Below are 14147 nucleotides of genomic sequence, written 5' to 3'. Positions count from 1 at the left end.
GTGTTGTTACGAGGTTCGTATTGATCGAACTCTAAATTTAGTAAAAAGTATTTGTAACATTTGTATTTTAATTTATTGTAAAAAATATATATTGAACGATTCATCTAATGATAATAATCGTGGATCCAGAACCATAAAAAATTAATATGTCCTTGTATATTTGGTGAAAGTTAATTATATTTACTTCTCGGAAGCGAGAAGGACGCTCTTTGTTGGAAAAACATAGCACAAAAAATACGTACAATAAAAAGATATTGCACTTATTTGATGTCATAAGTCCTAATATTTTTTATATGAACTCGGTCAAAATCAAAACGGTTCTACTTGGTACTTACATCAAAGCCGTAATTTTTTTTTTGTGTGTGGTGAAAATTGTTGACGTGGTGGTGGTGTATCCGAAGGCCGCCGCCGCATGGAACAGAACGGAATACGGCAAGAGCCATGGCCCGGTCCCGTCGCGACGGAACGGAACGGAGCGTAGCGTTGGACGGCGAGGCGCTGTCTGGTCCAGCTGATGCTGCTCTCGGTCTCAATTTCAATCTGGACATCTGCTGCTTCTGGCTATGTGGTACTCTCTCCTCCACTGGAGGGCATGCCTGAATCCGTTCCCACGGCAAACAACGCCCGCCCCGGCATTGGATCCTTTCCTTCCTGTATCCTGTGCTAGTAACTCATTCCGTTCCAAAATGAAATTAACTCCACAGCAGTGGCGGAGTCAACGAAAGTTATGTAACAATGCACTGCTATATCATGTATGACCAATTGTAGAAGAAAGAGTAATAAATATTTATAACATCAAATAAATACCATTAGATTAATTACAAAATGTATTTTAAAAAAAAAATTATCGGGAGCAATAAATGTAAATACTATTCCCTAGAAACTTGGTCAAACGTTGAAGCACTCTACTGCACGCCACCCACGGGTTATGTTCTTTAGGAGACAGAGTAGCTCTATTTAATTATAATAAACAAATAACATTAATCTGTAATAAAAATAAATTATTATAATACATGAGTATTTATTTGAAGCCACGCACGTCGATGGTCCTATAAAATTTAGCTAAATTTAAATAATTTAGCTGTAGTAGAATCATAGGTCTGTTCGTTCGTATTGTATTTGACTTATAAGCCATAGCTTATCAGTCAACGAATAGTATTTTTCTCTCGCACCAAACAGCCAACGAAACGATCCGCTCGCGCTTTCGGCTGCAGGAGTAGTCGTAGATATATCTAACAACAAAGTCTTGTTTCGAAAAAATATCTAATAACAAAGTCAATGCACCTCTGTCAATCTTGCCGGGGTTAATTCACGACGAACTTGGCGCCATTACGCTGCCACGCACCGTCCCTACTTCCTTGAAATCTGGTGTACGTCACTCCTCACGGCCGCCAGCGTGCTCGTCCCGCGGGCCCACGGCAGCCACTCCTCACGGCCGCCAGCGTGCTACGTCCGGTCTCCAGTCTCCACCTCTCCACGAGAGGACGACGAGGCGACGAGACCCTCGCTCCGTGCTAGTACTAGCCTCTAGCCTTTCGCGGCGACCGAGGCTGCCGCTCGCTCGTCACGACCGGCCGGACGCGCCGCGGCGGGGCGGGGCGAAGACAAAGCGACAAGGGCGAGGCAGTCCGACGGACGTCGGAGGGGACGGAAAGCCGCGCGCTGACGGTTTGGTCGATGGTCCAAAACACCGCGACGGCAAAACACTGGAGACGGCGAGACGCTCGCTCGCTGTCACACGCCTCGGTTGCTAGCTGCCGCTGCCTTTTCCTTTCCGCTTCTTCCTCCTCGCCCCTCGGCCCTCGGGAAAACAAACACAAATTCCAATCCAGCGTGCACCTGCAACGCAGCGCAAATCGCCGGGACCGGGAAGGGGAAAGCACCCTTTTCCCTTGACTTGCTCACTCAGAGACGCTGCCGTGGCGTGCGATGGCTTCTGGCAGGATGACCGACACGACGCCGCCGTCTTTTTCTATCGCTGCTGCTACGGGCCTAGCACCCACCCGTGTCACAAGTCCTGCAGAGATGGCTGCCTGTCTGTACCGCCGTTTCTGCAACACACCGTCATGAACGACCGAGCCCAAAGAGTGAGAGCAAGTCGTACACCTTCCACGAGTGCTCGTACTAGAATTACTACTCTATCTAGCAAAGGACACAATTAATTAAAAGGATGAGCGATTTACTAGGAGCTGAAAGCGACTTCACATGGCCGGATCGGCAATATTTTACATAAACGTAGGAGGAGCACGTACATGCGTCGCATACCCCACTGATACACCTACTAGTACAATGCAACCACCTGCAGCCTCCAGACACACACACAGACAAACTATCATCATCGAACTAGACAGACGGCGAGATCATATGCAATGCAATGCAGCTCAGCTCAGCGCGGCGCTCAAGACAAACCTCTCCTCCGGCCACGTTGGTCCAAACCAAACATGCATGCATGCCTTTTACTCAACTATATCCTATTTTTTAACATAACACGCCGTCACCAGCCTAATGCCCTAATACAAACACCATCAACTACTAGCAGTACCACCATCTACGCTGACACCACCACATCACTAGAGACAGAGGTACGGGTATCACGGCGATCACCGTCACGCCGCCCGTCAGTCTTCGCGCCACCGGACCGGCTCACGCGCCTTCCCCGGCGCCGGCCGCCCTCGCCTCGCCGCCCGTCGCCGTCGCCGTCGTCATGGACCGCAGCAGCGGCGACTCCGACCCTACGGCACAGCAACACAAACCAACCAAGTACACGCAGAGATGCGGTCAGCCATTACTACGAGTAGCACCGTAGCTTTAAGCTAGGCTGCTGTTGTGTCGCTGGGAGGTGGGCTCCAGCCGTGCATGCAGCGGGGCCGTGGCCCGTACCCGTCCGTACCTTTGGACGCGTTGAAGGAGCGCTTGCAGTGGGCGATGGCGCTCTGGATGCCGTCCTGCACCTGCAGCAGCGAGTCGTCCCGCCGCTGCGGCTGCGGGCCCGTCCCCGCCGCCGCGGGGGCATGGGCGCCCGGCGAGGGCGCCGCGGCCACCGCGGACGACGCCGACCGGCTCTTCCCGAGGCGCTTGCACACCTGCTTCAGCCCCGCGGGCACGCTGGCGCGGGCCGCGCGCACGCCGCAGGCCACCACCACCGGCTGCGGCGCCGGGGCCGGGGCCGTCGCCGCCAAGGCTGTCGCCGACGACGAAGGAGCCTGGGACGGGGACGGGGATGGGGATGGCGCCGGGGATGGGTCGGGCTCCACGTCCGTCTCCTCGCCCTCGCTCGCCGTGCCGCCAAAACGGAGGCGCTCGCCGTACCGCCGGGACACCTTCACGTACAGCGGCTTGATCTTGCTCAGGTACCGCAGGACCACCTCCTTCGCGAACCGCCGCTCCTCCGCCGTGATCGACGCCGACGCTGCCACCTCCTGCTGCTGCTGCTGGGGCTCTGCCGCCGCGGCTGCCGGACGGTCCGCGCCCGCGTCCGAGGTGCGCGAGCTATTGTCGCGCGTGAAGAGCGACGCCAGCGGCGCGTTCTCCACCCGGAACTTTATCAGGAACCGGCTTGCCACCGCGGCGCTGGCACCTGTCGCGTCCGCCGTCGCCGGGGCCTTGGGCTTTCTCAGCTTCAGTAGCAGCACGCGGAACCTGGTGGCCGGATGGAGCAGCGGCGCCGGCGGCGGGACCGGCGCGTCCTCGGCCTCGGCCTCCGCCTCCGCCTCCGTCTCGGCATCCGCCTCGGCGGCCCCTGGTGCCACCACGTCTTCGCCGGCGGCGACGGCGAAGTTGAACTCGACCCGCTCCTCCTCGGCGTCGGACGCGGCGCTCTCGTCGCCGGGCACCGCGAACTCGAGGTCGAAGAAGGAGGCATCGTCGTCGTTGCCGTTGCCGTCCCCGCCCCCGCCGTCCTCGCACGCCGACGCCGACGCGGCGATGGTCGTGGTGGCGGCTGCGGCCGCGGGCGCGCGCTGGGCGCCGGCGACCACGCCGCCGCGCAGGTACTTGAGGAAGCTGAAGGACTCCATGACGCACGCGCGGAACAGCGGCACGGAGCTTTGCTGGGAGTGGGAGGCTGGAGCTCCCCTCACTCTCACTCGCTCACCTTCTCGGCAGTCAAATCTTGCTCTCTCGCTCCATCGGTTCCAAGGCCAACTACTGCCTTCTTGATGACTCCCAGCGGTCGAAAAAAGTCTCTTTTTTGAGAGAGAGCCTTTTGAGGAGGACAGAGGAGTGAGGACCGGCTGCGGATGGAGGAGGAGGAAGGTGGTGGTGGTGGCGTTGCAGTTGCAGCATCAATGCCAAATAGCAGAGGCCGCGCGGGGTGAGGACGTGGGGTTGGACGGGGAGGGCGGCGTCGGCTTTCGACGGGGGCAGAGGGTCTCGGCCCGTGCACTGCTCACGCCGTGTCGGCGGTGGGGCTCCCGTGATCTCTTCTGACGGCTCGTTCGCTTGAACATCTGTTGAATTTATATTATTTTTCTTTAATAATAAATTAGCTTTATTCGACTCGGCTGACTTTAATGCCAGCCGAACGGCCCATAATTCAATCCAACCGTATCTCTTCGGAGAATTCCAAAATCTGTTGGCGCTGCACGTGTGACGCAAACGGCCAGCCAAATCTGTTCAAATCTGGCTACAAATTTTTGAACAAATCCCCAAGGTCTGTTAGCGCTAGGTGTGCCGTGTGGTCAGCACAGGACTTGACAAATCTGCACACGTTTGACATGAATCGGTGGGAGAGTGGCTGCGCGGTGCGTAGGCCTTGGGGGGCGTTCAGTCAGTTTGATTATTAAAAAAAAATCAGTTTTGATAAAATATTCACTGAACTTGCTGTCAAGAAGATGGACATGGTTCGATGTTCAATGTTATTATAATATAGTCACGTAGATATCTCTTTAAATAGGTTAGTTCGGCTAACGCCATCTACAAATCGAATCAATCACCGATGAGCGCCAAAATTTTCACTGAAAACTATATTAAAAATTTGACTGACCGACTTTTTTTTCGTTTAAATTGGGTTTATCGGTATTTCGGGCCACTCGTGCATGTTCTTCGGTGCCCTCCCAGGATTTGGTTTTCCTTCCTCTTCGTGTTTGTTTCATGACCCTTTCTAGTACGTACAGTACAGTACGACCCGGTGAACAGTAACTGAGCAGAGGACCACCGTCAGTGGCTCAGTGCTGGTGTGGTAAATAAAACACGTACTACTCCGTAAGAAACCGAGAGTTAGCTGATTATTATTACTGGGATTTTGTTGTGAACATGCCAACGACAGGATTTGCCTCGGAATGCGTTTGGTCGAGTGCTCGAGTAGTAAACTGTCTGTTCGGCTAGTCTATAAGCCGCTTACGTTGAATTGTACGACTGATTTGTTGGAGAAAAAAAATTATATAAGTTGATTTATAATGGCAGCCGAACCTGTCCATATCCATGTCCGTGTCCGTGTCCCTGTCCATCTCCATCGCCCCGGGTCCCGGCCATCCCTGCATCTCATCTGCATGGCAATTGGCAAGGCTCACATGTAGCGTTGCTCCATTTGGACCTGGGTGAGACAAGCTCACACACACTGCGTGGCAGTGTGGCACTGCAGCTGAGCAATAGTAGACCGAGGATCGTGGCGTCCAGCAGCCTTCAGTCTCAGTCACGGGCAACCAATGCCCACACGAGGAGAGGAGGCACCCACGGGCCTCCACGGATCAGAAGCACAGCTGCCTTTGCCTGTTCCGGCATGGCGGGGCCGTCCTGAGTTCCTGACGAGAGAGAACGTGATACTGATACGCTCTGCTCTTGAGGTCCGCCTGTTGTCGCACGCACAGCCGGCGCCGGGACGTGGGACGTGTCACCTGTGGCCGTGAGCCTGCCTGTGCCCGTGAGAGACTCAACACTTGATCAGATAATCAGTTTGATGGGAACCGGGACGGATTGGGGGAGCGCAGGCGCACTGCAGTAGTAATCCTTGTCTGTGCCATCATCATCTGGAATGTGATTTTACTGCTGTCTTCATCTTCTCATCTTCCTCTTGCTGTTGTCTTCTTTTTCTTTTTCTTTTCTTTTCTTTTTTTAACTCACTCGCTGGTTTGATGGTTTCTGAGAATTATTTCTGACCTTGGAGCTAAGCAGAGCTGTTTATTCAGTCGTGTCCGTGCCCGGTGCCCGTGACTAACCATGCCGGGTCAACAGAAGGAAACCAACATAAAGAGACTCAAATCAAATATACATACACTGTATCTCTATCTCTACAACTGAAATAAAAAAAATTATAGCCCAAAAATCGTTCAAAGGCGTGCGATCGAATCACCCTCCGCTCGGTGTCTCCCCGGCAACCGCCGCGATCTCCTCGTCCTGCACCTCCCGGTTTCCCCCCAATCGCCAAGATCTCTCCCTCGCCAAAATCTGCAATCTTTCGGTCCCTTGTCTCCCGACTCCCCTCCCCCAATCAGTGATCCATAAAAAGGAAGGGTCATTCCCCACTCGTAAGTCGCAAACGTGTGCCGCCCTCGCCGCTGCCCATCGCACACGCTCTCGCCGCAGTCACCAAGCCGAGAAGGAGAAGGACCTGCCCTTGCCGCCCCCGAGTGAGAGACGACGAGGATCTCATCCTCGCCCGGCGCACGACCGCCCCATCCCCAGAGACCGACGTCCCGGACCGCCACGGCCCCAGCGCCTGGTGAGTAGCTCCCTTCTGGTTCTCCCCTCCATTCTCTTCCTGTTAGCAAGTTCTCGTCAAGTCACGCAGTTGCCCAGGTAGCCTCCCTGTTCAGGACCTCACTTTAGATAATACAACATTCAGAGGTTCAGAGTTTTAAGGTAGTTGACATTCAGAGGTGCAGAAATTTTAGGCAATGAAACGATGCACGCAAACACTGCGCTACTCGATCTATGTCGTCCTAGTGCCGGCCTGCGCTGCCCATACGAAGAATCAAGGACCACAAAACACATATCAGCTTTGGATTAATTATATTGGCAGCTCCTCCTTGCATTGCAAAAAAAAAAAAATGCTGTCGAAGTCTGATTATTGTTGTGAACCTGAAAAGGTTGAATGTAGTTTCGTTTGGTTTTCAGAAAACTGCATACTGTATTATAGTTCCTTTATAGTATAATGAATTAATGAGCTACCACCTCTCATTTCTATTTCATCCCGCCGCCCTCATGTCCGGACAGTAATAAATGAATAGCATACTGTATTATAGTTCTTGTATTGGCAGCTCTTTCTTGCATTGCAAAAAAAAAAAAATGCTAATACTAACGTCAAGGGAATACTTCTCAGCACAAGCTTGCTGTCCAAGACTGGTTATTGGTGTGAACCTGAAAAGGTTGAATGTAAGTTTGTAAATTGTACCATTGCACGGGAGACTAGGGCAGAAACTTTGAAACATTGGAAACTTTCCGTAGTCACTTGGTAGGTCCTGATAATTTTTTAGTAGCTTGGCCCTGCAGTTGCAGGCACTTTACTATTCTTCCAGAGTAGCTTGGCATATATTGTGATTCGGAAGAAATGAGATAATTGATGCCTTGGAACGTTCCTTTGATTTAGTTATTTTTTTCTCTTTAACAGCACCACCATCTTTCCTGCAGCTTGACGCCCTGCTGAACAGCACCACCATCTTCCCTGCAGTAGCAGTCACGATCTATCGCCTGTTCAGGTAACTTAGCTTGCTCACCTCTTGTTTGACAATAATATACCAATGTGTGTCCTGTGCTTGTGTTTTAGGCAAAGGCAGACATTAGGTTCCTTTGAAAAAAATAGTTCAATTAGTTTATGAGGAATGACAGCAATGCAACTAGATAGACCTATTGGAACGGGTAAAACAATTGTAAACAACAACACCACCTCTTTCTATTTCTATGTTTTCAGAAAACTGCAGTTGACAGAGGCAGCAATGAGTTTTCTGAAAACCTGTAGATGTGACAGTAAGAGTCCTGATTAGATGACCAGTACATGAGCAGCAGGGTGAAAGATTAAGTATCCGCATTTTTTTTCCTTGATGAAACACCAAACGAGAACAAAGCATGTACATGTTCATGAACAAAACAGAACTATACTTGAAATATAAAAACTAATTCTACAAACTAAAAGCTAGCCTTCACCTGTACATATTTTTTTAGGATATAACCTCCATCACCAGCACGTAGATCTGTTGTCGGAAAGTGAATAGGACTGAATAGAAGATTGGTTCATCAAATTTTTCTGTTCATGAACCGAGAATTCAAGTTGATTTACCTTGAGTTTACTTCTGAATAACCTTGGATTGACTAAACGCAAAACATGTATCTCTACTCATTGCTCCATCTTTTTATGGTTCTGGCCTAAGAATTAATTTTTACTGCAGGTAGAGACTTAGGAATTACAAGTAGAAATCAAGACAGGTATATCTACATCCATGATCTGATTAGCTAAAGCAGCTTCAGCTCGTGCCAATTTTTCAGCAATGATGATGATGCTATTCTGATTTTTAGTAGTACAGAGGAGCACAATACCTATTAGTTAGTGCCCTGCAACCCGGTAGTATTATTCTGCTACTTTTAGGATTACTTTTTCCAGTACAAAGTGTATGAATCTTTGAACGTTATGCTATTACCGTGCTATAGTTCTCCTTTTTGATATCTCAAATCATATGTTATAGTAATTATTATAACACCCTCGGTGTTACACCCTAAATTATTTACTAAAACATATTCATGAGCATCATGTTTATGTGTTAATGCATGTGATAGAATATGTAGATAAATTTCTTAGTAATTTAAAATGATCAATAAAAATGCTAAATGAAAGTTGATTCAATAGCTCATGTATATCAAGTAGGGTTGAAAACCAACTTTTATTAAGCAAAAATACTATAGAACATGTGTATGATACTTAAATAAAGTTTGAAGTACAAACTTTGTAGATGACAGTGAAATACTTGTTGTCGAAAAATGATATTACTAGCTAATATTTCTATAAGCCTAGAAATTACAAATTGAAATCAAGTTCAAGCTCAAAAACTTAGAAAATTTTCAACAGCTAGACATTGCTATGTTTCATAAATTATTTTGAGAGATTGGGTTAAGGGGTGGTGTAGTGTTATAGCTCTATTTGTTAGTCTCATATGCCCTCTTGCGCATGGTGAAGATGGTTTGGCTCCTAAAGCAATCATTTAGTTGTTTTGGGCGCTTTTGATAAGGACATGAGCTCCATACATACGACCATAGCTTGGAGATAGAGGTCGAGGAGATCAGCGAGGTTGTTCTAACCGAGAAGGAGGTCGAAGCTCATCCGGTTCGAGTCACCAAGGTGGAGGCCCAAATCAAGTTCGAGCCTATCTCGGGTTCTAGGACCAGTCTGTCATAAAACTAGTCACACAGGCGCGTATAGGCTTCCGTTTTCGACGATCCATATATGGATGGAAAGCTAATTAGATAAGGAAGCCAATGCAAGTTGTCTCACTGTCAAAAGCCCTTCGGAATCAACGGGAATTGTCGAAATAAGTCAGCGTTCAGAATCTGCCAGGGTAATGCGACACCGTCTTTTGGTCCGTTGGGCCGTGTATCGTCTTAGAGCCCATTAGGGGGCACGTCTAGGGGGGTGACGTCCAGGGCTCTATAATTAGCAGCCGTCGCTCTGCTTAGGGTTTGGGTTTTATTTAGTTCTTGATTTTCTTAGTGAAACAGACGTCGTTTTGCTGCAACTGTGCCGCCAAGGTCGCTTGGTGTGAACCAGGGCCCCAGTTATTGATCTTGTTCGCCTGTGGCGATTAGTCCTTTCGAATAAAGACTTGAACTCACTCTTGTTTCTTAAGCCTCATATTTATTTGTAATTTCAGATTGCGTTCATCTCGTTCTTTCTTGTGTTCTCGATTCGCTTGCAGAAAAGCCTTCTCGACGAGGTCAATCGCGTTCACGTGGTTGATAACCAACGGAAGCAGTGGTGTAACGGTTGCGGGGGTTCGAATCAGTCTTGGTTCGAAGCCGAGATCGTGAACATCGAGTCTCCACCAATCGACGCTTTCATACCTTTTGAAAGATCGGGCCTTATCTACATCAAGTGATATCAGAGACCTTGTTACCCGTTAGGTATAACTTTGTATTTCCTTTTAGATTGTTACTGTTTTTACATTACCTATAGTCTACAAAAAGCCAAAAAATATACACCACCACATATTCTCTGTCCTATAGCCTCGTTGTGCCGTGCATTTTTGTCTATGTTTCGTATTGTTGAGTTTGTGTCCTAGGGTAAGTTCTGGTTGCTGGTTTTAGATCGTTTTTTAGTTCAGTTTATGTCTTTTCCTTTGTTTTTCATCATAATTCATGAACACCTTCAAGTCTTGCTGTGTTTCCTTTGTATCCATCAAACCCTAGTCCACGCCACCTAATTTGTTACACTTATCTTCACTGTTTGTATCTATCCATAGCCGCCGCAACAACTTTTACGCGCATTGTTTCTGTTTTGTCCTCTAATTCAGAGTCAGTTCTTAAAACTGGTCTAGTTTTCGTATACGAACTCGGATTTTGACGTTCCATGTATCAAAATCGATCAAAAAAAAAATTCGGATCCATCCGTCCCCATTCAGAAAATTTTATTTTGGCAAAAAACTGGTCACAAGATCCTCTTTTCGTGGTCACAAGCTTTTTGTTAATTTTGAGCACATCTTCTGAATTTTTCACAGGCCACGTCTTTCACTTGTTTAAGCTCATATTTTTTGTGGCTACTTCTTTTGTGCTCCTAAGTGAAGAAAAAATATCAAAAAAATAAAAAGGTCAAAGAATCCAAAAAAAACAACAGCCCAAAATTGAGAAAAAAGAGGGACAAAAGTGGAACAATATTAAGAGGAGCACTTGGAGAGCGCTATTTGAATTGTGTTTGCGTGTGTTGCTTTTCGCCTTGTTCCTAATCATATTCCTGCTGTTCACATCACTTGATACATCTGGTACTTGGAACGTTAATAGGTCAGCAACTAAGATAAGTACTTGGGATATTTATTCAGCTTTGCTATTCAGTTACTAATATTGTTATTCCTTGCTACTATATTGTGCCTGCCTAATCTTCATTTTTTTCTAACTAAGTATAGGTTCGCCTTGCAACTGTTATACTCAAGCTACAACGATATCACAGTCACCGACCGATTGCACCGTCTGTTGCTTTGGTAAGAACACTTGTAAGATCGTGGTAAGACGCTTGAGAGTGTGTGACTTTACTCCTTGACCACATCCTATAGTAGCTGATAGGAAAATGCATATGTGTTTTCTTATCTGATTCTAATAATGACAGGTTGTTCATATCCACCGACTTATGATGGTATAGGTGCTGATGAGTACATGGAGTGGGGAATTGTCATAGATAATATATTTGCTACTCGCTTTATGTGTTCAAGAATGAAGGTAAAAAATGCAGCTAGTGTTTTGTGACATTCTACTTTATCTTGGTAGGAGTCTTTAGATCCTTCTGATAAACCTTAAACTTGGAATTATATGAAACTCCTTATGCGAGAAACCTTTATTCATCCACCTCCTGTTTTGACTTAATATGCTGAGGTGCACTATTTAGAGAAAGAGTGTTGTTATTCCTCTTGCTATGACTAACCTTCTGTAGGATAATGTACATAAGCGAGAGGATGACATGGAAGAAAATGAGGAGCTCACAACCTCATATGCAAATTCAAAATCATCACTTCATAATGCACCTATTACTCCTACTGAGAACATAGGTAATGCCCATGGTGCTACACTCACGAAAGGTGAAAATTGTTTTAATGTACTAAATTTTTTCACAAACCATGCTATTATAGAGCAATTGTTAGTGGAACCCTCTCTTGATTTATCTTTGTCCTATGATAATTTGCTTGATGTTTCTTGTGATAAAGATGAATTGGTTGATGATGCTTTAGTTTTACATATTTTAGAACCAACCACTTATGCTGAAAATAAACATGTTATTCATATTGCTACTAAAACTGATGAGCTCAAACTGTTGTCTTCTTTACATACTTTGGGTTACATTAAATTTGATGTTTTGTGTAACCTAGATTGTTTGGAGAAGAGCCTTTTTAAATATATTGATTTGCCTTGGTTTTCTAAACACATATAGCATGTTATTGGCAAATATAACAACAAATGACAATATATGATACATCGAGTATATGTTCATAGTAATATGAATTCTCTTTTTGTTGTACAAGATTATGAGTGTTTAGAGGGCAGCCATAATATTACAAACATTTTCTTATGTTCCTCAAAGAAACAAGTTCACTACCAAGAAGGGGACCATTGTTGGCTGCTACCTATGTTTGCTAGACCATTTATTTCTGCATTGTCTTTGGTTAGTTCTAATCTTTTGCAGGATAATGTTGACATACATCGTGTGCATTCGGATCATGGAGTCTATATGCTTGCTGAAATTTTTATCGAGATGACACGCTAGAAACATGGAAACATGGACAATTATTTCAGTTCCCTTTGTCTTCGCAACCCCGTTATCTTTTATGTTGTGTAGGATCAGTTTCAAGCACAACCGACGCTGAGGACGGCTTTTCATCAAGAAAGGGAGGATGATAAGGACATGAGCTCCATACATATGACCATGCTTGGAGATAGAGGCCGAGGAGATCAGCGAGTCCAAACCGAGGAGGTCCGAAGCTCATCCGATTCGAGTCACCATGATGGAGGCCCAAATTAAGTTTGAGTTCATCTTGGGTTCCAGGACCAGTCTATCATAAAATTGGTCACATAGGCGTGTATGGAATCTGTTTTCGACGATCCACATATGGATGAAAATCTAATTAGATAAGGAAGCCAATGCAAATGGTCTCATATCAAAAGCCCTTCGGAATCAACGGGAATTGTCGAAACAAGTCAGCGTTCAGAATCTGTCAGGGTGCTACGACACCGTCTTTTGGTCCGTTGGGCCGTGTATCGTCTTAGAGCCCATTCGGGGACGCGTCCAGGGGGTGATGTTCAGGGCTCTATAAGTAGCAGTCGTCGCTCTTCTTAGGGTTTGGGTTTTGTTTAGTTCTTGATTTTCTTGTGAAACAGACGTTGTTTTGCTGCAGCTGCACCGCCAAGGTCGCTTGTTGTGAACCAGGGCCTCAATTCTTGATCTTGTTCGCCTATGGTGATTAGTTCTTTCGAATAAAGACTTAAACTCCCTCTTGTTTTCTTAAACCTCATATTTATTTGAAATTTCAGATTGCGTTTATCCCGTTCTTGCTTGTGTTTTCGATTCGCTTGCAGGAAAGCCTTTTCGGTGAGGTCAATCGCGTTCGCATGGTTGATAACCAACGGAGCAGTGGTGTAACGGTTGCGGGGGTCCGAATCAGTCTTGGTTCGAAGCCTAGATCGTAAACGTTGAGTCTCTATCAATCGATGTTATCGTACCTTTTGGAAGATCCGGTCTTGTCTACATCAAGTGGTATGAGAGACCTTGTTGCTCGTTAGGTATAACTTTGTTTTCCCCTTTAGATTATTACTGTTTTTGCATTACCTATAGTTCACCAAAAGCCAAAAAATATACACCGCCACATATTCCCTGTTCTATAGCCTCGTTGCGCCGTGCAATTTTGTCTCCGTTTCGCGTTGTTGAGTTTGTGTCCTAGGGTAAGTTCTGGTTGCTGGTTTTATATTGTTTTTTAGTCTAGTTTGTTTCTTTCTCTTTGTTTTTTATCATAATTCATGAACACCTTCAAGTCTTGTTGTGTTTCCTTTGTATCCATCAAACCCTAGTCCACACCACCTAATTTATTACACTTATCTTCATTGTTTGCATCTATCCATAGCCATCGCAATAACTTTTGCGCGTATTGTTTCGGTTTTATCCTCTAATTCGGAGTCAGTTAAAACTGGTCTAGTTTTTGCGTACGAACTCGGATTTCAACGTTCCATATATCAAAATCGATTAGAAAAAAATCATACCTTTTGGAACATTGAGTGTCCACCAATCGACGCTGTCATACCTTTCGGAAGATTGGGCCTTGTCTACATCAGCTTTAAAATTTGTCCACAACTCGGTCTCGGACTGGTTGGCCGCGTGGGCGCGGTCACCATGCTCGGGCGCTCAGCGTCACCACGTTGGTTGTCCCACGCGCACGTGCGCTATGAGCGCGTGGTCAGCCATGGCTGCTCTGGCCAGGCTATGGTATGGCCACCGCTAGCTCCTGCCGCGCGGAGCCACCGTCGCTGCTTGC

The 14147-nt window shown here is 46.7% G+C and overlaps 1 protein-coding gene and 1 long non-coding RNA gene across 3 annotated transcripts; one reads left to right on the top strand and one right to left on the bottom strand.

The window, feature by feature from the left end:
* Positions 1 to 2197: 2197 nt before the first annotated feature.
* LOC136457403 (probable membrane-associated kinase regulator 2) lies at positions 2198 to 4165 on the bottom strand. Its single transcript, XM_066457433.1, has 2 exons — positions 2891 to 4165; positions 2198 to 2732 (listed from the first exon to the last, which is right to left on the bottom strand). The coding sequence occupies exons 1-2, from the start codon at positions 4014 to 4016 to the stop codon at positions 2644 to 2646; spliced, it is 1215 nt and encodes a 404-aa protein (XP_066313530.1). The 5' UTR covers positions 4017 to 4165; the 3' UTR covers positions 2198 to 2643.
* A 2085-nt stretch (positions 4166 to 6250) lies between these two features.
* LOC136457402 (uncharacterized) lies at positions 6251 to 13090 on the top strand. Of its 2 annotated transcripts, XR_010759711.1 has the most exons (6): positions 6251 to 6658; positions 7567 to 7634; positions 8322 to 8358; positions 9840 to 10044; positions 11040 to 11114; positions 11240 to 13090. It is a non-coding gene; the product is annotated as an uncharacterized lncRNA (long non-coding RNA). The 2 variants fall into 2 exon arrangements; XR_010759710.1 differs by having other exon boundaries at positions 8322 to 10044.
* The last annotated feature ends 1057 nt before the right edge of the window (positions 13091 to 14147 follow it).

The sequence above is a fragment of the Miscanthus floridulus genome, chromosome 6 (genome assembly GCF_019320115.1).
Source record: "Miscanthus floridulus cultivar M001 chromosome 6, ASM1932011v1, whole genome shotgun sequence".
In the NCBI taxonomy this organism is placed as follows: Eukaryota; Viridiplantae; Streptophyta; class Magnoliopsida; order Poales; family Poaceae; genus Miscanthus; species Miscanthus floridulus.
The sequence above is the reverse complement of the archived record's forward strand: the minus strand, read 5'-3'. Positions and strand labels throughout refer to the sequence as shown.

Excerpts from the sequence above, each read along its gene's own strand:
- LOC136457403 (XM_066457433.1), bottom strand. The coding sequence starts at position 4,016 with ATGGAGTCCTTCAGCTTCCTCAAGTACCTGCGCGGCGGCGTGGTCGCC. Across the intron at positions 2,733-2,890 it reads CTCCTTCAACGCGTCCAAAG|GGTCGGAGTCGCCGCTGCTG; the intron begins GTACGGACGGGT and ends GCTGTGCCGTAG.